The sequence below is a fragment of the Sorex fumeus genome, unplaced genomic scaffold (assembly GCF_029834395.1).
Source record: "Sorex fumeus unplaced genomic scaffold, SorFum_2.1 ptg000008l, whole genome shotgun sequence".
In the NCBI taxonomy this organism is placed as follows: domain Eukaryota; kingdom Metazoa; phylum Chordata; class Mammalia; order Eulipotyphla; family Soricidae; genus Sorex; species Sorex fumeus.
The window spans coordinates 21009195-21036186 of record NW_026606065.1 but is presented as its reverse complement, the minus strand read 5'-3'; the positions used below and the strand labels follow the sequence as shown (position 1 = coordinate 21036186).

The 26992-nt window shown below is 67.2% G+C and overlaps 2 protein-coding genes across 2 annotated transcripts in view; both read left to right on the top strand.

Annotated features, from left to right (window-relative positions):
- Window positions 1–26962, top strand: part of COL4A2 (collagen type IV alpha 2 chain) — a 68568-nt gene extending 41606 nt beyond the window's left edge. The window contains exons 5-48 of the mRNA XM_056109684.1: window positions 2890–3024; window positions 3145–3189; window positions 4341–4457; window positions 5162–5233; window positions 5548–5583; window positions 5659–5721; window positions 6174–6209; window positions 7518–7559; window positions 7984–8079; window positions 8539–8574; window positions 8757–8807; window positions 8999–9043; window positions 9592–9645; window positions 9882–9948; window positions 10176–10286; window positions 10419–10568; window positions 13594–13686; window positions 14106–14263; window positions 14937–15009; window positions 15077–15183; window positions 15396–15597; window positions 15687–15749; window positions 16344–16400; window positions 17578–17685; window positions 18123–18344; window positions 18853–19014; window positions 19155–19325; window positions 20301–20444; window positions 20563–20685; window positions 20884–21065; window positions 21146–21209; window positions 21284–21358; window positions 22075–22182; window positions 22774–22881; window positions 23066–23137; window positions 23274–23399; window positions 23789–23905; window positions 24030–24191; window positions 24269–24367; window positions 24530–24676; window positions 24898–25014; window positions 25244–25435; window positions 25701–25987; window positions 26231–26962. Of these exons, the coding sequence (XP_055965659.1) occupies window positions 2890–3024; window positions 3145–3189; window positions 4341–4457; window positions 5162–5233; window positions 5548–5583; window positions 5659–5721; window positions 6174–6209; window positions 7518–7559; window positions 7984–8079; window positions 8539–8574; window positions 8757–8807; window positions 8999–9043; window positions 9592–9645; window positions 9882–9948; window positions 10176–10286; window positions 10419–10568; window positions 13594–13686; window positions 14106–14263; window positions 14937–15009; window positions 15077–15183; window positions 15396–15597; window positions 15687–15749; window positions 16344–16400; window positions 17578–17685; window positions 18123–18344; window positions 18853–19014; window positions 19155–19325; window positions 20301–20444; window positions 20563–20685; window positions 20884–21065; window positions 21146–21209; window positions 21284–21358; window positions 22075–22182; window positions 22774–22881; window positions 23066–23137; window positions 23274–23399; window positions 23789–23905; window positions 24030–24191; window positions 24269–24367; window positions 24530–24676; window positions 24898–25014; window positions 25244–25435; window positions 25701–25987; window positions 26231–26488 (4953 nt within the window). The 3' untranslated portion in view covers window positions 26489–26962. The remainder of the gene's footprint in view (window positions 1–2889; window positions 3025–3144; window positions 3190–4340; window positions 4458–5161; window positions 5234–5547; window positions 5584–5658; window positions 5722–6173; window positions 6210–7517; window positions 7560–7983; window positions 8080–8538; window positions 8575–8756; window positions 8808–8998; window positions 9044–9591; window positions 9646–9881; window positions 9949–10175; window positions 10287–10418; window positions 10569–13593; window positions 13687–14105; window positions 14264–14936; window positions 15010–15076; window positions 15184–15395; window positions 15598–15686; window positions 15750–16343; window positions 16401–17577; window positions 17686–18122; window positions 18345–18852; window positions 19015–19154; window positions 19326–20300; window positions 20445–20562; window positions 20686–20883; window positions 21066–21145; window positions 21210–21283; window positions 21359–22074; window positions 22183–22773; window positions 22882–23065; window positions 23138–23273; window positions 23400–23788; window positions 23906–24029; window positions 24192–24268; window positions 24368–24529; window positions 24677–24897; window positions 25015–25243; window positions 25436–25700; window positions 25988–26230) is intronic.
- Window positions 5496–26992, top strand: part of NAXD (NAD(P)HX dehydratase) — a 53351-nt gene continuing 31854 nt past the window's right edge. Inside the window, exon 1 of the mRNA XM_056109690.1 lies at window positions 5496–5501. The gene's annotated coding sequence lies outside the window, so the exon portion shown is untranslated. The remainder of the gene's footprint in view (window positions 5502–26992) is intronic.

Genomic DNA, 26992 nt, shown 5'->3' with positions numbered 1-26992 from the left:
CCTGTGTGGGGGCAGGGCCTGAAGCTGCCCGGCCTGGCTGCTCTCCTGCCCCCCACACCCACAGGGCAGCTCCTGGGGCTGCCGGACCCCGGCCACCATCCTCACGGCCACTACTCAGCCCGGGAGGGCACCGGGGTGCCCAGGACAGGACAGGAAGCCGGGCCTATGGGCGGGGGGAGGGCACTGGGGGCCGGGAGGGACCCCCGACAGCCTCCCCCCACATGCTCGCACATGTTCTTATACACCCCTGCTCCATTGCCACCCTCCTCATGCACGCAGGCTCCACGCCTCCATCATACTCCCTTCCACGCTTGTCACGCTCACTCAACCCACACACCCGTCCTTGCACACGCATGCTTGCACGCCTGCTCCCACTCGTGTGGTCACACGTGGTTCCACGTTCTTGTGCACACTCACAGCAGCCTCACACATGTGAGCAGGCGAGGTGCAGACGCGGTGATCCCTGTTCTGGGCTCCGTGGTCCATCCCGTTCCCGCTGATGGGGGGGGGGGCTGTGTCTGAGTGGACGGGGCAGGGGCCCGGGGCGGTGAGCGCACGGACAGACGTTCTGAGCCCTTTCCTGTGTCATGGGAACAGGCGGGTGACTCAGCGCTCTGGAATGGGTGTGAATGTCATCCGGTTCCTCCCTCGGGGACCCCGCTCCCGGTCAGGGCAGTGAGCCGCCTGCCCCTTCCTCCCGGCCCTGCTGGTCTCTGCCCTGTGGATGTGCCCTGGGCTCATAGGAGACCCCCCACCCCCACGCACGAGGGCCTCCGGCATTGGGGGGTGGAGACGGGCAGGCGCTATGGGCCCCCACCTGTCTACTCTGGTGCCCTCCCGGGCCAGGACAGAGGGCTCCTGTGCCCCCAGGGGGCTGTTTCAACCCCCACCCCCACCCCACAGCCTGTGCCCAGCCCCAGGGCCACAATGTGCGAGACCCAGGATTGTCCTGGGGCCTCACCTCTGGGGCCTGGAAATAACGGCTGAAACTCCTGCCCCTCAGAGCCTGCGACAGGCTGGCCTCTGACCTGGGCTGAAGGCTGCAGGCTGTACATGGTGTGTGTATTTGTGTGTATGTGTGTGTGTGCTTGGGTGTGCGTGTACGTACAGCTGCCTGTGTGCGTGTGTGTATATTTACACACGTGTGCGTGTGCGTGTGTGTCTACATGTGTGTGAACATGTGTGTGCGCGTGTGTGTGCATCTGTACATATGTGTACATCTGCTTGCATGTGCGGATGTGTGCACCTACACGTGTGTGCATCTGCATTTGTGCATGTGTGTGCGTCTACGTGTGTGTGCACGTGTTGTGCATGTGTGGGGTTGACCGCGTGTCCAGGGAGGCCACAGCCCTGCGTGTGCCCACACCAGGGAGCAGAGCCGTGACTCAGCCGCTGTCCTGTGGAGAGAAATCTGAACTTGGACGCGGGCTCCAGGCCACAGTGGCTTCTGCCCTCGAAACTTCCAGCAGAGCCTCCCTGGGGCCTCCTGCCGGTCAGCACCAGGAGGGCGGGCGCTGCGGGGCCCCTGGCTGCCCCCTAGTGTTGGGTGCGGGAACTGCCATTGGCGGCCGTGATGGCTCTTCCACAGCAGGAGTTGGCACAGCCCCCAGGGCCCTCCCGCGACCCCCACCCCCGGGCATTGTCAGGTGTCCTGCCCCCGGCTCTGGCGGCCACCACCCTTCACATGTCCTGGTGCAGGCCTGGGAGCACTGCGCCCCGAGTTCTGAAAGAGCCAGCCTGGACAAGGAGGCGGTCAGGTTGCTCGGGGTGGGCATGGCCACGCAGACAAGGTTCACACCGTGCCACCTGGGGAGGACGAGGGCCCACAGGAGGCCGGGCAACCCCCTGCCTGGACACGGCCATCCCGTCCTGAACGCTCTGGGCCCCGGGACGAGCTCAGCGCAGGAGTCGGGACTCGGGAGCCACAGGACCCTGGCCAGGCCGCTGGCCCCACTGGCCGTGTTTAGTGCCGCCTTCCCCCTGTGGCCGATAGCTTTTTCCCCACGGGGCTGCCGGCTGCGGGTGGACGCAGGCGCACAGAAGGGGAATGCCCTCTGGTTGCTGGACCCGCACAGGGTGTCCCCAGGCTTTGGCTCTGCCCACGTCCCGCACGCCCCGTCCCCTGCCTGCGGCTGAACCCCCACAGCCCGCCCGGGGGTCTCCAGGCCACATGCCCAGGAAGGAGATGGCCGGAGAAGCAGCGGCCTGGATCCCCTTCAGGAGAGTCAGGGAGGGGCTGGTGCCGGCAGGGGCCTCATCCTCCCCTGAGCTCCACCCTCAGCCCCCCTGGGCCCCCCACTCCACCGCCTCGCCGCCCCTCCCCTCCCTGAGTGCAGAACTGAGGGAGTCCCGGGCTGCACTGTGTGTGGCCCAGAACCCAAACAAAACCAAAACAAAAGCGAAGAAGCAGAAAGTGTCTCCTCTGGGTGGGAGAGCCGGGGTGGGGGCTGGGGCTGCAGTGCTGAGACCCAAAGTGAGCCAGGCACTGGGTGCAGGAGCCGAGGTGGAGCCCGCTGTCCACCCCCCACCACCCATCCCGGCCCAGCCGCCCTGCTGCCCGCATCTCTCTCCCCATCCCTGTGTGCTCTGCCTCGTGCACGGGCCACGGAGGCCTCACCAAGCAGGGCTGCGGCCGGGTGTGAAGGGGGCTGGCGGCGGTTGGACCGGCTGCTTTCAGCCCTGTGGGGGCTCCCTGCAAGGCCTTGGAGGATCAGGGGCCGGGGGCCGGAGGGGCCCGGGTGTGAGTCCACGCGGCCAGTGGCCTCTGTCCCACACTAAGTGTCCGCCGAAGTCTCTCTCCGCAGGAAGTCCCATGGAGGCTGCTCCCTGGGTGCTGGGGGCCCCTCGCTCACGGGGGTCAGCTCACCGTGGACACTCTCGTTCCTCCAGGGCCAGCCGGGACCCGTGGGCACCCAGGGCTACAGCGGGCCCCCGGGGCTGCAGGGCTTCCCGGGCCTGCAGGGAAACAAGGGCGAGAAAGGTGAGCGCGGCAGACCCGGCGTCGTGGGACCAAAAGGCGAAGTGGTAGGTCTCAGGGGCTGGAGTGGGGGCCGGGGGCGGGAGCTGGGCTGGGGGCCGAGTGGGGGCTGGGGGTGGGCTGGGGGCTCAGGGGCTTTGCACCCTCACTGTCTGTCTCACCTGCAGGGCGTCAGAGGCGTGTCCGGCTTCCCCGGGGCCGACGGGATCCCCGTAAGTACTGCGGATGCTCAGTGCCGGCCGGCAGCAGCTGGACCCGGCCATGCTGTGGGCGCAAACCTCGCGCGGCTCTTTCCTCCGGAACCCAAACCCTCCAGGCCGCCTCCCTTGTCACGGGGCTCCTAGAACCGGGCTCTGAACTGAGGTCGCCCGGCTCGGACCCGGCCCGGTTTCTTTGGAGCCCATGTGGGCGTCCCCACAGACCCTGCTGGGAGCCCCGACTGCCCTGCCCCCAGCCTCCGACATCTGCACAAAAGAAAAGGCCTGTGTGAGCCGGGAACAGCCTCCACGGGCCCGAGCTGTGTTTTTCTAACCCAGTTGACTTTCCTTCTTGTGGCATAAAATAATAAATCAGCGGGCCGACACGGCAGATTCCCAGGGCCGCTTCCTGCCTGGCCGGCTGCGTCCAGATGGCCGGGTCAGTCTGTCTGCTGCCGCCCGGGGGACAGCAGCACACACAGGCCTGAGCCTGCACGTGTGCAAGCGCCGACCTCTGTGTACGTGTGCATGCCCTGCACACACGTGTGTGCATAGGAATATGTGTGCAGACACTCGTGAATTCGCACATGCACGTTTACCGTGGACATCCACGTGCTCACACGTGTGTGCCTGTATGCTCACAGGTCATGTATGTTCATCTGTGCCTGTGCGCATGCACATGAATATGCACATGTGTGTGCGTAAGTTTGCACACGGATGCCCTCACGCTTGCACACAGGGAGACACACACACAGCCGCACAGTTGTATGGGGCCTGTTGCCCCGGAGAGGACAGAGCAGGGGTGCGGTGGGCCAGTGGTCTCGAGGTGGGTCCCCTAGGCTGGTCCCCCACGTACCCCAGCTCGGCTGGTCCCACCCGGCAGAGTCCACACACCGGCCCCTCTCACCGTTGTTAGAACATGAGGACGAGTTTCTAGAGGGGGCGGGAGAGGCCCCCGTGCCCCCCGGGGGAATCTCTCGGCAGGGTCCCGGGCTCTCAAGCATTCACCGAAGTTCACTCAGCCCCATGGTGTCAGGCCTCAGAACTTTCTAGAATGCTTCCATCTGCTCTGACCTGTGGCTCAGGAAGGCGCTGCCCTCCCCCCCGCTCCTGGCAGCCTCCCAGGTCCTCGCCTTGCCGGCATCCACCAAACCTCTTTCCCGCAGGGGCACCCGGGCCAAGGCGGACCCCGTGGGCCGCCCGGCTATGATGGCTGCAACGGCACCCATGGAGACATGGGCCCGCCGGGACCTTCTGGCGCTGGGGGCTTATCCGGCTCTCCCGTGAGTAGCTGCGTGGGCTCTGGGGGGGCGGGGGAGGGGGCTTCTGAGACAGGCAGGTGACCTGCGTGGGGGCTTGGGGTTCCTCCCAGCTGCGAGCCAGTCGGAGGAATGCACTCGTTTCTCTCCCTTCCTCGGCCGGCCACCGTCGCCTGTGCCCTTGTGAGGTCACTCCCCCACCTGCCACCCTCCTGCCCACCCCAAGGCCACTTCAGGGGCTTCTGGAGAGCTTGGAAATCATTTCCACCCTCTGCCACCAGAGTGGGCCGCACCAGTCGCTGTGACGTTTGTGTCAAACACCTTGAGGCCGGCGGCCCACGTCGCAGCTGGACGTGGCTTAACCCAAACCATAGCACCCAGCCACCGCGTGGAAATCACCTGTGGTGTGGGGAGAGTCACTCGTGGCCGCCCCAGCTGCCCTGGCACCCTGAGACTCTCCTAACACAGCCCCGCTCCCGCTGTGGGAGGTGTGGGCGTGGCTGCCGTGGGGTGCAGGGGGACAGAGCCGCACAGCGCCCTCACTCACACACACACACTCACACACGGGGGGGGGGGGGGGGCGGGGGCTGCAGCTGCAGCTGCGGGCGTAGCCAGGCTGGGCTGGCCATCGCTTCCGTCCAGGGAGAATGTCCCTTGGCACGTGGGAAGCTGTGGGGTGGAGGGCGCCCGCCCAGGGTAACGGCTCCGTCTCCCCCTCCCGCCCCCAGGGGCCCCAAGGACCAAAAGGGCAGAAAGGCGAGCCGTACGCCCTATCTCCCGAGGAGCGACACCGATACCGGGTGAGTCGCCCATGGGCCTGGCCGGGAGCCAGCACCAACCCCCAGTAAGGCAGCGATTGTCCCAGGAACACCTGGCTGGGAGGGACGTGGGGTGGACTCAGGCCACGGCCCGTGGGGACGTGCTGACCACCGGGCTGTGTGGACTGCACCCCGCGGGCCGAGTCAGCACTGGGCACCCTCGGTCCCCACAGGAGAGGCCGCGTGTCCCTCGGGCCCACGCTGTCCCTCCCTGGGTCCCTGCATGTCCCTCCTGGTCCCCTGCGTGCCGGTCAGGCGCCCAGTGGGGTCCAGCCGCTCACCCGCTCTCTCCACAGGGGGAGCCCGGCGAGCCGGGACTGGTCGGCTTCCAGGTGAGTTTCCCCCAGCAGACGCGCCCACGTCCCCCGCGCCCACCCACCCTCTCACTGCCTCTCCTGCTCTTCTAGGGTCCCCCCGGCCGCCCGGGGCCCATGGGGCGAATGGGGCCAGACGGCCCTCCAGGGAGACCGGTGAGTGCCCACTCAGCCCCCGGCCCTCGTCCAGGGCAGCCCCAGCCACTGCTGGCCACGGCAGAGGGTGTGCCTTGGGCCAGCAGGGAGGGATGGCGAGTCCCGCTGGGGTCCCCCTGCCCACCTCGGCCCTGCCCTCCTCAGCCCCCACCTCACTCCCTCCCCCGCCTCGTCCCTGCCCGCCTTGGCCCCCATGTCACCCCCGCCCGCCTCTCCCACTCCTCCTCTCCCCCATCTGCTCCTCTGGCGCTTTTTCCTGCCCTAGTGGGCACAGCCCCCGCCGGGCGGGGCAGACCTAGGAGTGGCCCCAAGCTGCCTCCCTGGGTGCTGGACCCCCACGAGCCCAGGAGGGAGCTCCCCGGGCCGCATGGACTCTGCCCACCTCGCAGCCCCAGTGAGCCCGGCCGGGTGGGGGTGAGGACGCAGGCGCCATGTGCTCTGTCTTCCTGCAGGGCCCACCGGGACCCCCTGGACCCAAAGGGCAGCAGGTGAGTGTGTGTGGAGGGAGGGGCTGTGCTCTCACCTGGGTCCCGCCTGGGACACTTGGCTCTGTCGGGTCCGAGCTGGGAGCCTAGCAGTCACATGGGAGCTCCCAAGGGTCCACAGACCCAGGGGGGAGGGTTTTCCTGGTTTCTCAAGTCAGAGCACCTCAAGTCAGAGCCCCCCATGGCCCCGCGAGAGTTGGCAGGTGAACCTCAGGCCAGGGAGTGGAGAAGGGGGTGAAGGGTCCCCCGGCAGCAGGGGGCAGAACTGCCCCTGGATCAGCACAGCCTCAGGGCAGCACCCCAGGCCCCAAGCAGGCACCCAGGGCCCACCAGGCACGAGCGAGATGAGGCTGCTCGTGTGGGAGACGAGTGAGGGTCTGCCAGCTGGGAACGGTCAGTGCTAGGACACGGGAGGAGACACAGACGAGTCGTGCCTGGAGCGACCACCAGAGCCGGTGTCCAGGGCCGCCCCCACCTTCCCAGGCCCTCCTCCAGACCCCAGCCAGCTCCTCCGGCCTTCTGACCCCGCTTCCTCTGAGGCTGGAACTCATTACGGCCCCGTCAGTGGCCGCGCGGGGAGGAAGGCCCTGGCTGGGAACCGCGGAGGTCAGTCCTGACCGGGCTCCTCCCGAGGTAGAGGGACCCGGGCAGTAGAGGCCACCGTGACCCGGGCTGGCCACACCTTGGGAAGCCGGGAGAGGCCATGAAGACAAAGGAAGGCTCTGGCGGGAGGGTGCGGGCACCTCTAGAGGAAGCAGTTCCCACTAAAGGGTGCCCTGGGGATAGCTGGGCAGGGGCGAGGGTCCAGCGAAGGACTGGACACAGGCTCACGGGTCACAGATGGAGGGGGAGACGCAGGGCCGAAGGCACGTGGGATGGCGGTGACCCCGGTTTCACACCTGCGCTTGTGGCTCTGGGTAGCCGCGAGCACTTAGCTGCGAGCCCAGCTGGCCAAGAGTCGCAGGGAGGGTCCGTGGGCCCCCAGCACTACTTGGGAAGCCCCAAAAAAACATTCCTGAGAAATGGGGGGACAGAGGAAAGGGCCCCAACCTCCAGACTGGGGGGCCGTGGGGCAGGCAGGCACCGGGTATGGCACTCGGTGGCGGGGGGATACAACCCCAGAGCAGCCGTTGGGGGTCCCCGTGTGGCCCCTGCGGCCAGAGCCGGCCCTGGCACAAGGTCCGAAACACTCGAGCCAAGGGCAGCAGCCGCGGGAACAGCCGGGCTGGGCCTAAACCGGATGAGCCCAGCACAGGGAACGGGAGGGACGGGGCAAAGGCCTCACGATGGACGGCCCGTCTCCTCCCGCAGGGCAACCGCGGACTGGGATTCTACGGAGAGAAAGGCGAGAAGGTGAGGCGGGGGGAGGCTGCCCCACACCAGCTTCTACCGCAGACCCAAGCTGGGTCGCAGCCAGGCCAGTGGCCAGAGCCTGGGAACCGGGGACACGGGGGCTGGAGGAGCACGTTGTGGCCTTGGGGGTCTTTTCACCCTGGCCCCCACAGCCAGTGGCCTCAGCCCCCGGCCCCACAGGTGCCACAGCCCTGGGGGTCCCTCACTTGATGCCAGAGCAGGCTGGACCAAGGGGCGGGCAGGGGGCGGTGGGGGGACGCCAGCCTTGCATGGGAACCCTGGTCCCACCCCAGCCCCACCTCCCAGCGCGGCCCCTGATGGCCCCGAGAAGGGTCCCCAGGCTCTCGGAGGGCCCCCAGGTAGCCCCCCTGTGCCACGGGCCTGTCCACAGCGTCTCACTGACCCGCCTCTCCCTGACATGCAGGGCGACATGGGCCTGCCGGGGCCCAACGGAGTTCCGTCCGAGGGGCAGCCCGTCACCGGCCCCACCAAGGACACCCTGCACCTGGAGCACTACAAGGTATGGGCGCTGGGGGCTCCCACACACGGACCCACGCAGGGATAGACACATGGACCCACTCACGGACAGACACACGAACCCACGCACGGACAGACACACAGAACCATGCACAGACAGACACACAGACCCACACACGGACAGACACACAGACCCAAACATCTGACAGACACACGGACCCACGCACAGACAGACACACGGATCCACGAACAGACAGACACACAGACCCACGCAAGGACGACACACAGACTAGACTGGCAGACGCCTGGACACAGAGTGCAGCCGACTGCCGAGACCGCCTGCCCAACAGGCGGTGGCCCTGGGCGGAGCTCGGGGACTAAGCGGCCCCTCCACCGGCCCCCAGAGGTGACGGCCAAGTCTAGCTGCGTCCGAGCCGTCAGCATCCCGATACTGGGCGCCCGTGGGCGGCAGAGCCGCACTCACAGCCTTTCCTCCCCACAGGGCATCAAAGGGAGCCAGGGGGACCGCGGGAGACAGGTAGGTGGAGGCCCTGTGGGCCGAGCCACTATCTTCTCGTGGTTTCTTTCCTTTCTGCCAATCAGGCACTGAACACTTAACGATGTTCCTAAATCAAACCCGATTCTTTCCAAAGGGAAGACGGGTGGCAGGTGGCCGGGGCTCGGCTGGGTGGTCCCCTAGCTGCGCCCCCTCTCTCCTAGGGCTACGGCATGAAGGGGGAAGAAGGCATCGTGGGCTTCCCGGGAGAGCGGGTGAGTCCCTGCACCTCTGCCCCGTCACCCTGCCCGTGTCCTGTCACCCGGCACCCCTCGGGTGGGCGGGCGGACGCTGGCACACGCACAGGCGGAGCCGAGCTCCGTATCCCCGCTGTGCCCCCGTGCTGCCCCGGGACCCCCTGTGGGACACGAGGAACCACTCACGGCCCCGCTCTGCCTCTGCACAGGGCCTGACTGGCTACCCCGGAGAGAGGGGAGACGTGGGACTGACGGTAAGTGGGGACGCCACCCGCGGCCCAGACCTGAAAGCTCCCACGGCCAGTCCAAGCTCTGGACGCTCCCCCACGCCCCTGTCCCTCCCTGTCTCTGTCCCTCCCTGTCTCTCTCCTACCCTCTTTCTCTCTCTCTCTCCCCCTCTCTCCCACCCTCCCTCTCTCTCTCTCTCTCCCTCTCACTCTCTCTCTCGCTTTTCTCTGGAAGGTGAGAGCGTCCTGGGGTGTCTGTAATGAAGAAGCATCACAGTGGGGCCCAGTGCCTCCCAGGGCATTTCCTGGGGTGCTGGTGCTGAACCCCTTCCAGACCCGGTGACTTGGCCTCACGAGTGGGCAGCCACTGCCAGGAGCCCCCACACTCCAGCATCTCGGGCCCCAGGGTCGAGGGCCACCCGCGGGTCGTGTCACCAGATCCCAGAATTGGGCTCAGAGAGAGGACGGGGGATGGGAGAGCCAGAGGCTGGTGGGCGGGCGGACAGGAAGGCTTCAGCGTGGACCCATGTGCCCGCTGCACCCTGCCGGGGGCTCAGCCAGTCTGTGCCTTGCAGGGAACCAGAGGTCCTGATGGCTACCCAGGTCCTGACGGCCCTCCCGGACCCAAGGTGAGCGCCGAGAGGGGACCCGAGACCGGGAGAGGGGGCAGAAGTGCCAGGTGGGCAGTGGGTGCTGAGGGAGCAGGGCAGGGTCCCGACACCCCTGCTCAGGGGCCCCACAGCGGGGAGGGAAGCGGCCACCATGGCAGGGCCAGGCACTGCCAAGACAAGTGGCCACGGCCATGGGCCTGGGGGAAGTGTCCGGAGCCCGCGACCTCACACTCTTCTGCCCCCCTCCCACCTAGGGAGAACCCGGCGTCCAGGGCCCCCCCGGCCCCCCAGGCTACTCCCCGTATCCAGCCCTCACCAAAGGTACGTCCAGCAGGCGTGTCCACCAGCAGAGGCGCCGCGGCTACGTCCTGGGCTGTCCTGAGTCTGCCCCGCATGCCGTCGGCAGGAGCCTGGGCACGGGGCGGGCGGGACAGGCCTGGAGCCTGGGCATGGGGCGGGCAGGACGGGCCTAGAGCCTGGCACGGGGCAGGGGGACGGCTGGGAGTGGGCTCGCGCACCCAGCCCTGACTCAGGTCATTTCCCTGCAGGCATGAGAGGTGAACCCGGGTTCCCGGGACCCCACGGGGAGCCCGGCAGCCGTGGCCAGCCAGGAGACCCCGGGCTCCCAGGCCTGCCGGGCACACCCATGGGAACGGAAGGTAACGTGGACTCACCAGCGCCCCCAGACTTGCACCCGGGACCTCCCTCGCCTGTGTGACGCATGGCGGGGGGAGAGGGGGAGGCAGGAGCGCGGAAGCCCACCCCCCACACACATACTGCTGTGCTTGCAGACGAGAAGAGGGGCTTCCCCGGAGAGATGGGGCCCAAAGGCTTCAGCGGAGAACCCGGCATCGCCGCGCGGTACCCCGGACCCCCTGGGACAGATGGCAGGCGAGGAGCACCAGGCCTCCCTGGGGCCGCCGGGGCCCCCGGACCCGACGGTGAGTGTTTAGGGTACACGCCGGCTGCAGCCAGGAGAAATGGCCCGGGCTTCTGCTGCTTGGCTAGAGCCAAGTGCCATACCCGAGTTTCAGATCCCAGTTGCGGAGAGACCAGGGCCACACACGAAAATGCAGAAGCAAAGGAGCTTTATTGCTAACCCGAGCTAGGGTCCAAGTCTCATCCAACGCAGTGGCATCTCAACAAGGACCCTCATTCCAGATCGCAGGCGGTTTATACAGGCTTCAGAGTTAAGAGCGGTTTATATGTGGGTCTGTTTTTAGCATCGGCCTTGTTACAGTGGTGGTCAGCAATCAGGCAATGGTTATAACAGTTTCTTAGGTTCTGGCCTGTGTGAGGGGCTTGGCACCATGTGAGAACAGAGCTCATGCCCACTCAGGCTGTGCTGTCGGGGATGCCTCCTCTGGTGCAGGTGGGAGGGACCCCCTCTGAGCGACCCCTCGACTGCCCGGCCTCTCAGCCTCCACACCTGAGTGCTCGGCTCTGGGCATGACCAAATCTTCCCTGACGGAGCCGTGAAAGGCCCGGGTGGGGCCAGTCTCCCCAGGGCGTGGCCAATCTCTCCAGGGCATGGACCAGCCTTTTTTTTTTTCGGGGGTGGGGGTCTCACCTGGCGATGCTCAGGAGTTACCCCTGGCTCTGCCTTCAGGAATTACTCCTGGCGGTGCTCAGGGGACCATATGGGATGCTGGGAATCGAACCGGGGTCGGTCGCGTGCCAGGCAAACGCCCTACCCACTGTGCTATTGCTCCAGCCCCTGAACCAGCCTTTTTAAGACTTTTGAGTTCTGACTCCCCAGCCCACCCAGGCGCCTGGCTGCCCACAGGGCACCCGTGTGCCAGTCTCTCAAAACGTGCTGGGAAGGCCCCTGGTGGTTGTTGGGGAGCCTGTGCCCTTCATTCTCTCCTGGACAGCAGGCATCCCTGTCTCTCGGCGGGACTGGAGGGGTCCCGGGCTGGGGTCCCCCCAACTTTGTTCAGGGGAAGAACCAGGCTTATGCGTTCTTTTGCAAATTCCGGGTGCACCTGAGACAGCCCAGGAGTAAGGTGCCGGCCTCGATGGGCGACGCTGCTTCCATCCCCAGCACCCACGGGGTTGCCTGAGCCCCACCAGGAGTGACTCTGAGCAGTCAGGAGTGAGCCCCAGGCATCACGGGCACTGAGCCAAACACTTTAAAAGAAAAGAGTCTGGGGCTGGAGCGATAGCACAGCGGGTAGGGTGGTTGCCTTGCACACGGCCGACCCAGGTTCGATTCCCAGCATCCCATATGGTCCCCTGAGCACTGCCAGGAGTAATCCCTGAGTATAGCCAGGTGTGACCCAAAAAGAAAAAAAAAAATCTGGGTGCAGCTTTCCCGAGTGTGGACATTGATACTGTGTTCTCTTCCCTGTTCGCCCTCCTGGAAGACGCCACAACACCTCTTTCCCAGGACCTCCCCGTCCCTCTGCCAAGGGGCCGTGCTGAGCCTCCCTTTGGGCCATGCAGCAGGAATGGTTTATTTTTTTTTTTAATTTTTATTAGTGAGACACCATGAGGTACAGTTGTAGACTTAAAATTTTGTGCTTGGGTTTCATTTATACAATGATCAAATACCCATCCCTCCACGAGTGCCCATTTCCCACCACCACGGATCCCAGTATCCCGCCCACCCCCCATCTCCCCCATCCCACCCTGCCTCTGTGGCAGGGCATTCCCTTTTGGGTACGGTTTAAAATAGATGCATCCAGTGAGCCCCTGAGAGTCGGGGGCGCCACCCACTTGCACCGGGAGCAGAACCCCCCCACCTGACTGTGACCGTCTGTCACAGGCCCGCGGAGGCTGAGGGGGACACCGGGCAGTGACACTCCAGAACCCCCGTCCACCCCAGGCCTCCTGCCCTGCCTCAGACACGCGGCTTCTCACCTCCGTTTCTGAGGGGCCCCTCCTAGCCCTGGGCCCAGGAATACCCCCTCACTCCTGTGCTGTGTCCGGATCCCAGTCTGTCTCTTGCGCTGAACACCTGGGGACCTTTCCTTTTTTTTCTTTCTATTTTTTTTCTGTCTTTTGGGGTCACACCTGGCGATGCTCAGGGCTTACTCCTGGCTCTGCACTCAGGAATTACTCCTGGCAGTGCTCGGGGGACCATATGGGATGCCGGGCATTGAACCCTAATCCGTCACATGCAAGGCAAGCGCCCTCCCAACTGTGCTATCGCTCCGGCCCCCTGGGGGCCTTTTAAAGCTCTCGGTGCCCAGTTTGGGCTCCTCAGCTAATTTGTGGAAGCCAGGCTTCCGCCCAGGACAGAGCTCAGTGTCACTCCTGAGCCCACCCTCAGGTGCTCCTGGCAGCCACCAGAAGGCCCGTCTCTCCCTCTCTGACCTCCCAGAGTTCTGGGGAGCTTGGAGGGCTGCTGCTCTCCCTTCCCCAACCGACTCCCTCTCCTCTTGCACCTCAACTCTCCCCCAGACTCCAGTGGGCAGCAAGTGACAGGCTGGGGGTACCTGCCAGGTCCGAGGGCTCTGAGTGCCCGCAGGCAAATGCAGCCGCCTCCACAGAATGGCGTGACCCTGTCCGGCCCCTAGAGGGCGCTCCTGGCTCCTTGGCGGCGGCCCTGGTGTGGATGCCGGTGTGGCCACCTGAGATTGTGACCAGTGTCGCCGTGGAGCCAGGGAGCCTGGAGGCCAGTGTGGCCGGGGTCAGGGTCCAGCGCCTGCAGTGAGGAGGGCAGCTGGGTGTGCGGGCAGGGCCGGGCCAAGGACCAAGACAAGCGGTGGCAGTCACCTCCGGCCAGCCCGTGGCCGTCACGGCCCGTGGCTCACTTCGTTCAGTCTCTGCAGGACCCAGAGTGTGCATGGTGGTCTGAGAGCCAGGGTAGCCCAGCGGAGCACGCACTGACCCTCCCGAGCTCCCCTTGACTCGCCTCTTCCTCCCGGAGGTGTCAGCCCGGGGGTGCAGGTGTAGGTCAGCCTTGCTGCCACGGGTCCGAGGGCTCCCCGCCTTGAGGCTGACGCCCCCGCTTCTCTCCAGGCTTCCTCTTCGGGCTGAAAGGGACAGAGGGACTTGAAGGCTACCCCGGCCCCTCGGGCTTCCCCGGGGCCCGTGGACAGAAGGGATGGAAAGGTGAGTGCCACCCCCACTTGGGCTCAGAGTGGAACAGAAGACCCCACAGTGCCCCCCATCCAGCCGGCGTCACTAAGCTCCCCGGGACCCAGGCCGGGCTCAGGCAGGCGGGGTGCTCGCAGGGCTGGAGGATCCCCATTCAGTGGCCCTTCCACATGGGAGGGGCTGGGGTCCTGCAAAGACCAGGGCCCAGCCTGAGCAGGAGGGGGGACCCCCAGGCCCCAGATAGACAGACAAGGCTGGCCTGAGTGCCTTGCCCTGAAGCACCCTGTACCCCCAAATCCTGGCTCCCCTGTGGGTACAGACCCTCCCCTTATGGGTACAGACCCCCCCTGTAGGCAAGACCCTCCCCCGTGGGCACAAACCCTCCCCCCATGGGTACAGACCTTCCCCCATGGGAGACCCTCCCTCTGCCACAGGTGAAGCTGGGGACTGCAGGTGTGGTGACGAGTTCACGCGGGGACCCCCGGGCCTGCCTGGATACAAAGGCTTCCCCGGCACCAACGGAGAGCCCGGGCGCAAAGGCGACGCGGGGGAGCCCGGCGCCCATGGCATCCCCGGCTTCCCGGGCTTCAAGGTGAGTGCCACCCTCGGAACCGGCAGCATCCAAGGCCCTCGGGAGGGGGAGCCGGGCCTCGCCCGGGCACCACTAGCCAGCACAGACCCCCCAGCCGGGGGAGGAAGGGGGAGGCGTCTGCTGTGCGGGGCTGGCCAGGACCCCCAGGAGCCCCGAGTCCCTCGAGGAAGAGGGTGTGCCGGGGAGCGGCAGGAGAGAGGCCCAAGTGTCTGCAGGGGGGAGGCGGGCGCAGGACTCAGGGCAGGGGCGGGGTGAGGGCAGGGGGATGCAGGCCTGTCTGCAGGATGTGGGCTCGGGCACGCCGGGTAGCGCCCTTGAGCGGGCCAAGCTCAGGCTTTGGGGAGAGCCTGGGTCTGGGCTCGGGCCTGGCGCCCCTGGATGCAGCTCCAGCTCCTGGGCCTTCGGACCCCCACGAGGCTGGATGCCCCCGCGATGCCTGACGTGGCTGAGCCCAGGCCTCAAGGTGACGTCCTGCCATCTCGTGCCCGGGACCCACTGTGTCTCCCGACGTGTGGGCTTAGAAATCAGCCCCCGAGAAGCATCTCGGCGTGGCCTGTCCTTTTTTCGCGGCTGGGTCCCAGGCCAGCTCCCGGCAGCTGTTCCACGGGCTGTGTGGTCGTGTGGCCCGCCGGGCCAGCTGGAATGGGGGCCGTGACCGTGGTCCTCTCTGCAGGGAGCCCCTGGCCAGACAGGCCCCCCTGGGCCCAAGGGCGCGAAGGGAGACTCCAGGACCATCACCACCAAAGGTCAGTGTCCACCCGGCCCTGCGCGCGTCTTCCCGGCTCGGCCCCGACTCACTGTCGCCCTCCGCAGGTGAGCAGGGCCAGCGGGGAGTGCCCGGCGTGCCTGGCCTGAAGGGCGTAGACGGCTTCCCCGGCCGCGACGGACTCGGTGGATTCCCGGGCCTGCCGGGCCCCCCGGTGGGTATCTCAGGTGGCGGCACCCCACCTTACGTGCACGTGGGCTAGAGCAGAGTTTGGTCAGCAGACGGTCTGGCTGGAAACCGCCAGGTGGAAGGTTCTAGAAGCCGCACCTGGGGGAGCAGCACAGCCCAGAATGGGGCACCCGTCAGGGGGCTGGGGGACAAGAAGTTCTAGGTCACATGGTTGAGCAATGGCCCGTTTCCACGCAGGGTGACGGTATCCAGGGCCCCCCGGGAGACGCGGGCTACGAGGGGCTTCCCGGCGCCAAGGGCCTTCCTGGAGAGATGGGCCCCCCAGGCCTGGGCCTGCCTGGCCCCAAGGGCGGACGCGGCTTCCCCGGAGAGTCAGGGGCTCCCGGCATGCCGGGCTTCCCCGGGCCTCCCGGACCCCCAGGCTCGCCAGGACAGATCGGTAGGAGAGCCCCTTCCTCCGCCCCATGCGTCCTCTTGGGGTCACTGTGCTCTCACCCCACACACACGTGTCTCCTTCCTATGCCGCAGACTGTGATGATGACGGTGTGAAAAGACCCATCGGGGGACAGGACCAGGCGCCCCTGCAGCCAGGTGCGGACCCCCGGCCCAGCTCAGGTCGGGGGCAGGAGGGACCCTGGAGCCCTCCCACTAGAGTGCTGAGACTCTGGGGAGAAGCTGGGGGTGGACATTGTCAGCGGCAAGCAGGGCATGAGGGGGGACGGGCACAGGCAGGGCCCACTCGCGGGTCAGGGTGCAGGCCTGCGATCCAGCTGGTCTGTGCAGTGGGTCCCCGAAACTGGGTGTCCCAGCACTGGCCTCTCCCCCACACCTGTGGGACTCGGGCCCAGGTTTGAGAGCAGAGCTCAACTCAGGCCCACACAGGGCACAGGCACCCAGCCCCCTGCCCCGGCCTCGACACGGGCCAGCCAGCCCCTCTGCTGCGGGAAGTGACCGGGAAAGTGACCGCCCCTCCTCAGGAAGCCTTCTGGAGATGTGAGGGGCTTCAGACCCCCAGTGAGGGGAAACCCGCCTGCGTGGGGTCCCACTCGCTGGCCTGCACTTAGAACAGGATTCCCTCAGCCCCCTGTGACCCTCCTGGGGGTCTGGGGGTCTCGGTGAAGATGTGCCGGCAGAGCGGCCCCCACGGCAGCTGCCATCTGACCCCTGTCCCCTTCTTCCCTCCAGGCTGCGTCGGAGGACCCAAGGGATACCCAGGACCCCCAGGGCCCCCCGGCCCCCCAGGTACTGTGCCCCTCCTGCGTGGACGCCACACAAACCAGAAGCTTATGGGAAGGCCAGCAGGGCATCTCTGACCCGACAGCCTGTGCCCACCCCACATGTGGCGTTTCTGGGATGATCCCAGTGGTCCCAGACAGTTGTTTGGGACCACAACTATGTGTTTAGGTGGCGGAACCCTAGGACAGCGCGGCAGGCATTTGCTGTGCAAACAGCCAAGCCAAGCTCGATCCCGACATTCCATAGGGTCCCCCGAGCCCCACCAGGAGTGACTGCCGAGTGCAGGGCCAGGAGGGAGCCCTGAGCATTGCCAAGTGTGGCCCAGGAACCCAAACAGAACCAAACCCCAGGACTGTGTGTGCAGGGGTTGGGGGTCAGGGTGGTGGGCTGGGGGACTCCCCCTGGTTCGCAGTGTGTGTCAAGACTGGGAAGGCAGCCCCAGCCGCCCTGGGGGACTCCAGCCCTGCTCCCTGCTCGAGCCACGTGGTGGAGGCAAGCCAGAGTATAGACTGGAGGGGCTCTGGCCTGAGCCTGCAGTGCTGGGGCGGGCACCCCCTTAGCAGGGCTCCAGGAGTTCCCGGACCCTCCTCACGCTCTGAAGGGATCCACGTGGTCCCACAGCTCCTCTCAGCATCTGTCTGAGTACGGCCACGCGGCCACAGCTCCTCTCAGCATCTGTCTAAGTGTGGCCACGAGCCCACAGCTCCTCTCAGCGTCTGTGTGCGGCCACAGCTCCTCTCAGCGTCTGTCTGAGTGTGGCCACGCGGCCACACTCCTCTCAGTGTCTAAGTGTGGCCACGAGCCCACAGCTCCTCTCAGCGTCTGAGTGCGGCCACGTGGCCACAGCTCCTCTCAGCGTCTGTCTGTGTGAGGCAGGCTCTGGATGGCGGCTGTCCCTGTGTCTGGCTTCGCTTTGCTGCTCACCAGCGGCCTGAGGGGCCTGGTTCTGATCTTTTTTCAGGAGGCCGGAGGTCACAAATCTCTGGGGCCTCGCTGGAGCAGGCTCTTGCTGCTGCTGCTGCTGCTGCTGCTTGGTGACGTGTCTGCCTGGACTGGGCGCCAGGCTGGCCTCTGGTGATCGCCAGCAGGGAGGCCCGTCAGCCATCCAGGCTGGGGTCCTTCCGCCCTCCTTCCACCCACGCAGGGTTTCGGGGTCTGACTGGGCCTGTCTTGGTTCCTCCAGGAATCAAGGGCCTGCCCGGAGTGCCAGGCTTGTCGGGGGCTGACGGAACCCCAGGACTCAAGGGTCTTCCAGGAGATCCCGGCCGTGAAGGGTTCCCGGGACCCCCAGGTAAGCCAGGGAGGGACCTCCTGCCGGGTGCTCCAGCCAGGCCCCAGCTCTCCCTGCCCCTCGGACAGCATGGGAAACGCCCACTTCACAGAGGCCAGAGACCCCCACGGCCTGCAGCCCTGCCCGCCCTGCTCTGGGGCGCAGACACGCCTCCGGAGGGCAGCACTCGCCTGGGCCGCAGACACGGTGCCCCCAACCCCTCACACCAGGGCCCACGGGGAACCCCCAATGGCAGCGTGCTTTAGGATCTGGCCTGACTTCTGCTGCTGCCCGCCCCTGCCCCCTCTGCGGACAGTGAACTGGGCGGCTTCAGGAGCAGCGGGGCCTCTGACAGGGCCCCAAGGCCCCACGCCGCCCCCAGAAACCCAGTGACCATCCCTCCCCCGAATCCATTAGCCCGTCCCTCCCCCGAAACCCACCGGCCTGTCTCCTTGCAGGGTTCGTGGGGCCTCGAGGATCCAAAGGAGCCATGGGCCAGCCCGGTCCCGACGGCCTCCCAGGGCCCAGCGGTGTGCCAGGACCAGCCGGACCCCCCGGAGACAGGGGCCTGCCAGGAGAAGCTCTGGGCGCCCAGCCCGGGCCTCGAGGAGATGCTGGCCTGCCTGGACACCCCGGGCTGAAGGGCGTCCCTGGGGAGAGAGGCCCTCCAGGCTTCACGGGTGAGGGGCCCAGCGGATATCATGGGCGGGGAGGGGCGCAGGTGCCCACTAACCGGTGCCCAGCAGCAGAGAGTGGCGTGTGTGCGCATGTGCCTAGGCTTGCGTGCACGTGTGTTCATTGTGCATGTGTATGAACATGTTCGTGTGTGTGTACATGTTCTTCTGTGCTCTGGTATGTGAGCATGCATGTGTTCCAATATGCATGTGAGCTTGTGTCTGCATGCGTGTGAGTGCATGTGCTTTGTGCGTGTGTGTGCAAATGTGTGTGTGCACGCGTGTTCTTGTGTGCGCGTCGCCTGTATGTGACTCCGGGGTCACGGCATCAGCAGTGAGGAGGGCGTGGACGGTCAGCCCCTCTCCTGTCCTGTTGGCTAGAGGAAGGGGCGCATGGGTAGGGGCCAGAAATGTCCACTGGGCACCTGTGTGTCCGGGAGCCTGTGTCTGGGCTTCAGTGGACGTCCATGTGGGTGTGAGGCTGGATGGGCGCTCACCGTCTGTTTGTCCACAGGGAGCCCGGGCATGCCCGGAATGCCAGGACTCAAGGGCCACTTCGGCCTGCCGGGACCCTCAGGCCAGCCTGGGCTGCCGGGACCACCAGGCCAGCACGGCTTTCCCGGGCCCCCTGGCCGAGAGGGGCCCTTAGGACTGCCGGGTGCCCCGGGATTCGGAGGTGAGGACCTGCCTTCCCAGGGGCTCCCGGGGAGCAGGTGGGAGTTTCCACTGCATGGGGGGGTTCCCCACTGCAGCCCCGTGCCCACAGGACCCCCCTGCCCCCAAGTTTCTTCTGAAACATCCCTGTGCCCCCCACAGGCCTGCCTGGGGACCGAGGAGACCCGGGGGACACTGGCGTGCCAGGCCCCGTAGGCATGAAGGGCATCTCTGGTGACAGAGGGGACCCCGGCGCTCTGGGGGAGCAAGGCCAGCCGGGCTCGCCTGGCTTCAAAGGCATGGCAGGGATGCCGGGCACCCCCGGGCCGAAAGGTGAGTGTGGGGCTCTCCCGGGCAAGACAACGCGTCTCCACCTGCAGCCTGAGCCCCAAAGCCCTGACCAGACTGGGCTGAGGTGCTGCTCCCCAAAAGCAGCCCCCCACCCCCTTGAGAGGGTCCCTGGGAAGGGCAGGCGCCCCAGGAGCTGGGAGGTGGCGGGGTCCTGTCACTGGGTGTAGGTGTTCGGGGGCCCCAATAACTGAGCAGGTGTATTGGGGCCCCTGTCACTGCATAGCTGTGGGGGGGCCATGAGATCTCAATTTCTGACCCCTTTCGAACCCCAAGGGCCCATGGCAGAGGGCCTTAATGTCCCCTCAGTCTGTTTTTACTTCACTCTCTCCATGTCCCCTCGGTCTCTCAGAGTCTCCTCGGTCCCTCCATGTCCCCTCAGTCCCTCAGTGTTCCCTCGGTCCCTGAGAGTCCCCTTAGCCCCTCGGTGTCCCCTTGGCCCCTCAGTGTCCCCTCGGCCCCTCAGAGTCCCCTCAGTACCTCAGTGTCCCCTCAGACCCTCAGCGTCCCCTCAGTCCCTCATCATTTCCTCAGTCCCTTGGAGTCCCCTCGGTCCCTCCATGTCCCCTCGGTCCCTCAGATTCCCCTCAGTCCCTCAGTGTCCCCTTGGTCCTTCAGAGTCCCCATAGACTCTTAAGAGTCCCCTCTGTCCGTCCGTGTCCCCTCGATCCCTCGGAGTTCCCTCGATCCCTCAGAGTCCCCTCAGTCCCTCAGAGTCCCCTCGGTCCCTCCATTTCCCCTCGGTCCCTCCGTGTCACCTTGGTCCCTCAGATTCCCCTCAGTTCCTCAGTGTCCCCTCGGCCCCTCAGAATCCCCTCGGTCTCAGTTCTTCAGCCTCTGGCTGGCACATCAGGGTCCGTGGAACCAGGACTGCGGTCCCTGGTCAGTCTCGGTGTCTGTGTGAAGGGAGAGCCACAGGTGGGAGGGGAGGGGTGCTGAAGTGGCACTTTGTCTCTGCAGGGGACCGGGGGTCACCCGGGATGGACGGCTTCCAGGGCATGCCCGGCTTCCAGGGCCGGCCCGGCTCTCCAGGCAGCAAAGGAGAAGCCGGCTTCTTCGGGGTGCCGGGGCTGAAGGGCCTGGCAGGGGAGCCCGGGGTCAAAGGTACGTCCGTCTCCCCCTCTCAGCCGGTTCCCCGCTGCCCCCCAAAAACCCCAGCAGTCGGGCCTGCCTGCCAGGCCCAGCCTAGGGCCCAGAGACAGGACCGCTCGTGTCCCTCCAGGCAGCAGAGGAGAACCAGGGCCCCCGGGACTGCCACCCGTCATCGTGCCGGGAATGAAGCACTTCAAGGGGGAGAAGGGCGACAAGGGCCCCATGGGGCTGAAGGGCTTCCTGGGCCTGAAAGGTGAGGCAGGCCGCACCCCACGGCACCCCAACCGCCCTGCCCACGGCTGCCCGGGCTGTCCCCATGCCCCGAGGGGCCTCCACATCTGACTGGTGTTCAGGACTGCCTGCTCCCCCGCCTCCGGGAGGTCGGACCTTGGGCTTTGGGGAACTGACCGGGGTTCCCGGGCTGTGGGGGACTGACCGGATGTCCCCACAGGCGTCATCGGCATGCCAGGCGTCCCCGGGCTGTCAGGTGTCCCTGGCATGCCAGGGAAGCCCGGCTACATCAAGGGCGCCAAGGGGGACATCGGTGTTCCTGGCCTGCCCGGCTCTCCTGGCTTCCCCGGCGTTCCCGGGCCCCCTGGTATCGCCGGCTTCCCGGGGTTCATCGGCAGCAGGGTGAGTGACTGGAGCGGCAGGGGCGGGCGGGCTGGCCGGGGCCCAGGGGCAGGGTCTGACCGTTGCTTGGTCTGCTGCAGGGTGAGATGGGGGCCCCCGGCAGAGAGGGCCTGTTCGGGGAGGCCGGCCCCACGGGCGACTTCGGTGAGTGGGGCAGGTGCCGCCCGGGGGGTGCGGGGGGCTCCGGGAGACTCTGCTCACCCCCTCTGCCCGCCCAGGCGACATCGGAGACACCATCAACCTACCCGGAGCCCCCGGACTCAAGGGGGAACGTGGCGGCACAGGGACCCCAGGTACCTTGACGGGGGGCTCTGAGCAGTGACGGGCAGTGCCCGCACCGCGCCCTCACCTGCACCCACACCTGCTCCCACACCCATACCCACACCAACACCCCCCCCCCACACACACACCTGGACCCACACCCTCACCTACACCCACACCTGCTCCCACGCCCACACCCACACCCGGACCCACACCCCACACCCACACCTGCACATACTCCCACACCCACACCCGCACCCGCACCCACACCTCCTCCCACACCCACACCCACACCCGCACCCACAACTGCACCCACACGCACACCCGCACCCGGACCCATACCCCACACCCACACCCACACCCCACACTCACACCCGCACCTGCACCCCCACCCATACCCATACTCACACCCGCACCCGGACCCACACCCACACCCTCACCTGCACCCACACCTGCTCCCACACCCACATCCACACCTGCAGCTCCACCCATACCCACTCCCGCACCCACAGCCTCCCCCACACCTGCGCCCCGGGGTCTTCTGGCAGTGCTCTGAGGCAGCCCCGGGTGGGGGTTGGGGGCAACTGTAAGCAGGCCATGTCCCCAGAAGGGGCCCCCAGAGAGCCCGACCCCTGTACCCACTCTGGGTGCTCCGGAGGCCCGCTCGCCTGCTTGGGGCCCCGGGCAGGAAGGAGCGGGCAGCCTGGAGCTGAGTGGGGGGCACGGCCTGCCTGACACCCCGTTGCAGGCCGGAAGGGCTTCTTCGGAGAGAAGGGCGCCTGGGGCGACATCGGCTCCCCGGGCATCACCGGCATGACGGGCGCCCAGGGCCCCCCCGGGCAGCATGGACAAACAGGTCAGTGAGGGCACCGAGTCACCCGGTCACACACCACAGGGCGGGGGGGGGTGGGGTTGCTGCCTCAAAGTGACGGGCCTGGAACCAGCGTGGCCCCAACCCCCGCACCCCCATGGGCCTGTACCTGGGCAGGGGACAGACATGCCCGTCGGACTGGGCAGGCCTGGCCATTGCACCCGGGGGCCTCCCAGCCAGGCCTGATCCCGGGCTTGTCCCCCTGACCCCGGGTTGTACCCCCTGACCCCGGGTTGTACCCTCTGACCCTGGGCTGTGCCCCTGATCCTGGGCTGTACCCCCTGATCCCGGACTGTAGCCCCTGACCCAAGGCTGCACCCACTGACCCCAGGCTGTACCCACTGATCCCGGGCTGTGCCCCCTGACCCCGGGCTGTCCCCCTGACTCCAGGCTGTACCCCCTGACCCCAGGCTGTATCCCCTGAACCTGGGCTGACCCCCTGACCCCAGGCTGTCCCCTTGACCCCGGGCTGTTCCCCCTGACCCCAGGCTGTTCCCCTCTGGGATCAGGCCTGGCCCTAGGATGTTGGCTGTTCCCCTTCCGGGTTGGGCCTGACTCCTGGCTGTCCCCCTCCAGGATTTCCGGGGCTCACGGGGCTGACGGGGCTGCAGGGAGAGCCCGGCCGGATCGGGGTGCCAGGAGACAAAGGCGATTTCGGCTGGCCTGGGGCCCCCGGCTTACCAGGTAAGAGGGTTGCCCCGTGCAAGGCAGGCCGTGCCCAGAGGGGGGTCCCTGGGCGGCCTCTCGTCTGCACCCATGAACACAGGGGGTGTGGAGGACCCCGGCCCAGGGCAAAGACCAACCCAGCAAGAAGCGGTCTCGCCCAGTAACCTCTGCCTCTGGGAGTGACCCCTGTGACCTCACACAGGTTTTCCGGGCGCCCGAGGCATCGGGGGACTCAACGGCTTACCCGGCACCAAAGGCTCCCCAGGCTCCCCAGGTACTGGCCGGTGGCACGAGGCAGGGGGGGAGGGGAAGGCGGGGGGAGGGGGCTGGGGGGGCACTGGACAGCTCCTGCAGCCTCAGCTGCGCAGGGGTGGGGCCAGGTGGGAGACGCAACTCCTTCCCCCTTACAGGGCCCGACGGCCATGGAGACGCTGGCTTCCCTGGGCCTGTTGGGGAGAGGGGAGACCCCGGAGAGCCCAACACCCTTCCTGGACCCCCCGGAGCCCCCGGTCAGAAGGGGGAGCGCGGAGTGCCAGGTGAGTGGCCGGGACAGCTGGGGACCTGCCCAGCCAGGCATCAGAACCCTGGGGCTCTCACTGCAGAAGGGGGTCCCAGGGCTCTCACTGCAAAAGGGGGTTTCTCTGGGGGTTCTCCCTGCAGAAGGGGGTCCCTCTGGGGGTGGGGGTTCTTCCTCCAGAACTCAGAGCCGCACAGCCCTGATTGGTTTCTCGTTCATTTGGGTCACTTTAATCCTGTCCACAGAGTGACCTGTCCTTGGCCCGAAGTGCTGGTCTGGGGGCCCGGGGCAGTGGTCACTGCACCCCACAGGCTGCCGTCCCCAGCCCGTGCAGGACCCCAGGCTGTCCCTTGTGGGTGTGGGCATGAGGGAGCAGAGCAGGAGGTTCTGACCCATTTCCTACCCCAGGGGAACGTGGCCCAGCGGGGAGCCCGGGACTCCAGGGCTTCCCAGGTGTCACCCCTCCGTCCAACATCTCGGGGGCCCCTGGTGACGTCGGGACACCCGGCATCTTCGGCATGGAAGGTGAGGGGGGCTCCTGAGGGCACAGCGGGGGGTGGGGGTGGGGTGGAGGGAGACGCCCGCAGGGTGGGGGCTGGCCGTGCGCCCCCACGTGCTGGCCGCTCTCACTCACCGTCCCTGCGCACAGGTTATCAGGGCCCTCCAGGCCCCCCTGGACCTGCTGCCTTTCCTGGGAGCAAAGGAGAGGAGGGCCTTCCCGGGATCCCCGGGAGCCCCGGAAGCAAAGGCTGGGGCGGAGACCCAGGGCCGCAGGGCCGGCCCGGTGTGTACGGCCTCCCTGGAGAGAAAGGTTGGTGCCCCCTGCCCACCCACCCCCTGGCGCCTTCTGGGACCCGGCAGGGTCCTCACCGCCTTCTCCATCCCCAGGCCCCCGCGGCGAGCCAGGCTTAATGGGGAACACAGGCGCCACGGGCATTGTGGGGGACCGCGGCCCCAAGGGCCCCAAGGGTGACCGCGGACGGCCTGGTAAGCAAGGGCGTTGCGCCCACCGGGACCCCGGCACACGCACTCCGGGAGCAGAAGCTGAGCTGAAAGTTCCAGGAAGTTCCACACGAGCTCCAGCCTGGACACGCTGGCCGGGGCATGAGGCAGTGGTTCCAGTGCTCACGGCCCCCCCTTCTCTTCCAGGACTACCCGGGTCCATGGGGTCCCCTGGGATTGTGGGGATCCCCCAGAGGATCGCCGCACAGCCAGGGCCCATGGGTCCCCAGGGCAGGCGAGGACCCCCAGGAGCACAGGGCGAGGCAGGGCCACAAGGACCCCCAGGAGACCCAGGTAGGAGATTGGGGTGCAGACCCTGCTCCCCAGCCCTGCCCCTGCCCCCGCCTGCCCCTTTCCCCCATCCCTGGCCCCGCCCATCTCCTGTCCGCATCCCTGTCCCCACCCTGTCCCCTGTCTGCCATCCTGTCCACTGTCCCCCATCCCTGCCCCCGCCCGTCCCCTGTCCCCCATCCCTGCCCTCACCACTGTCCCCTCAAACCCGTCCCTGCCCGCAGGGCTCCGAGGGGCTCCCGGGAAGGCCGGTGTTCAGGGCCGAGGCGGCGTGTCAGCTATGCCAGGATTCCGCGGTGACCCCGGGCCCATGGGCAACCAGGGCCCTATCGGCCAGGAAGGTGAGAGGTCTCCCGGGCCCCGTCTCTGCGCAGTGACCAGAGGCCAGGAGGCGCCCCCAGCCCTCACTGCTGCAGCCCAGCCCTGCGTGCGCCCCACCCACCTGCCACAGACCCCTGGCCAGCCCCAGGGCGAGGGACAGGGCTTCCCTGAGGACATCCGGGGCCGGGGCTTGGGCGGGTGTCCCCTCCCCATGGCCACGGGCTGGCTCACGGTCCCATCCACACCCAGGAGAGCCCGGCCGCCCTGGAAGCCCCGGCCTGCCTGGCCTGCCCGGCCGCAGCGTGAGCATCGGCTACCTGCTGGTGAAGCACAGCCAGACGGAGCAGGAGCCCATGTGCCCGGTGGGCATGAACAAGCTGTGGAGCGGCTACAGCCTGCTGTACTTCGAGGGCCAGGAGAAAGCCCACAACCAGGACCTGGGTGCGTTGCCCTGCCCTGCCAGAGCCCGGGGCCTAGGGCGCGGGGCTGCCGGGTCTGCCGTCCACTTTCTCTGGAGGTCACGGGGGAGGGGGCGGGGCGTGGAGGGGACCGGGAGCTGCCATCCATTCCCTCTGGAGGTCACCAGGGGCAGGGGAGCCGCCGTCCACGTCCACTTCCTCTGGAGGTCACGGGTGGGGAATCTGTGTCCACTCCCTCCGGAGGTCACTGGGGCGGGGCGCGGCCACTCAGCGGGCCCTCCCTGCAGGCCTGGCCGGCTCCTGCATGGCCCGCTTCAGCACCATGCCCTTCCTGTACTGCAACCCGGGTGACATCTGCTACTACGCCAGCCGCAACGACAAGTCCTACTGGCTGTCCACCACGGCCCCGCTGCCCATGATGCCGGTGGCCGAGGAAGAGATCAAGCCCTACATCAGCCGCTGCTCCGTGTGCGAGGCCCCAGCCATGGCCATTGCCGTGCACAGCCAGGACGTGTCCATCCCGCACTGCCCGGCCGGCTGGCGCAGCCTGTGGATCGGATACTCCTTCCTCATGGTAGGCGGTGAACGCGCGCCAGGAGCCCCCCACGGGCGGGCAGGTGGCCGGGGGCAGAGTGGGCAGCCAGGATGGACACAGAGTGAGGGGTGGGGGCGGCCTGTCCACAGGAACACAGAGAGGGCAGGTAGTCTGCGTGGATGCGGCAGGCAGCCTGTGCTGGAGACGCAGAGCCGGGCAGGGGTGCGGGCAGCCGTCCATCCCAGTGAGCCGCTGCTCACGCCTTCTCTCTGCCCTGCTCAGCATACAGCCGCCGGCGACGAGGGGGGCGGCCAGTCGCTGGTGTCGCCGGGCAGCTGCCTGGAGGACTTCCGTGCCACGCCGTTCATCGAGTGCAACGGGGGCCGAGGCACGTGCCACTACTACGCCAACAAGTACAGCTTCTGGCTGACCACCATCCCCGAGCAGAGCTTCCAGGCCTCGCCGTCGCCGGACACGCTCAAGGCGGGGCTCATCCGCACACACATCAGCCGCTGCCAGGTCTGCATGAAGAACCTGTGAGCCGCGGCCGGGCCACGCCCGCTTGGTGCTTCTGGACTCAGTACCTCAGCCCCCCCACCCCCCCACCCCTGGCCTGCCCACCGGGGCTCCCCACGGGCCCGGGTGCGGTACTCAGCACCCGTGTCCACAGCCCCACCCGCCTCAGTATTAACCCCACAGCCAGGCCGGGCACCTACCCAACCACCCTAGTCGGACCCCCCGGGAGGTGTTCGGGCCCCACTGCCCCCCGCACTGCCTTCTCCCCAAGGTGGGCGCCCAGCCCCAATCCCCAGGGGGGCAGGAAGGAGCCTGCCCTGGAAGCCCAGCCTGGCCGTGCCTTTCCCTCCGGTGACGCTGCCTGCCCGAGGGCCAGGACAGCCCCTGGGACCACGGGGCCTACCAGCCAGAGGGCCAAAGGTGACCCCGTGCTCAGGGACTGGGATCTGTGCTCTATGACCGCTCATCCTGTGAACGCCTGTGAATAAACTTGGTTTTGGATATTTTTAACCCCTAAAACAGTCTGGA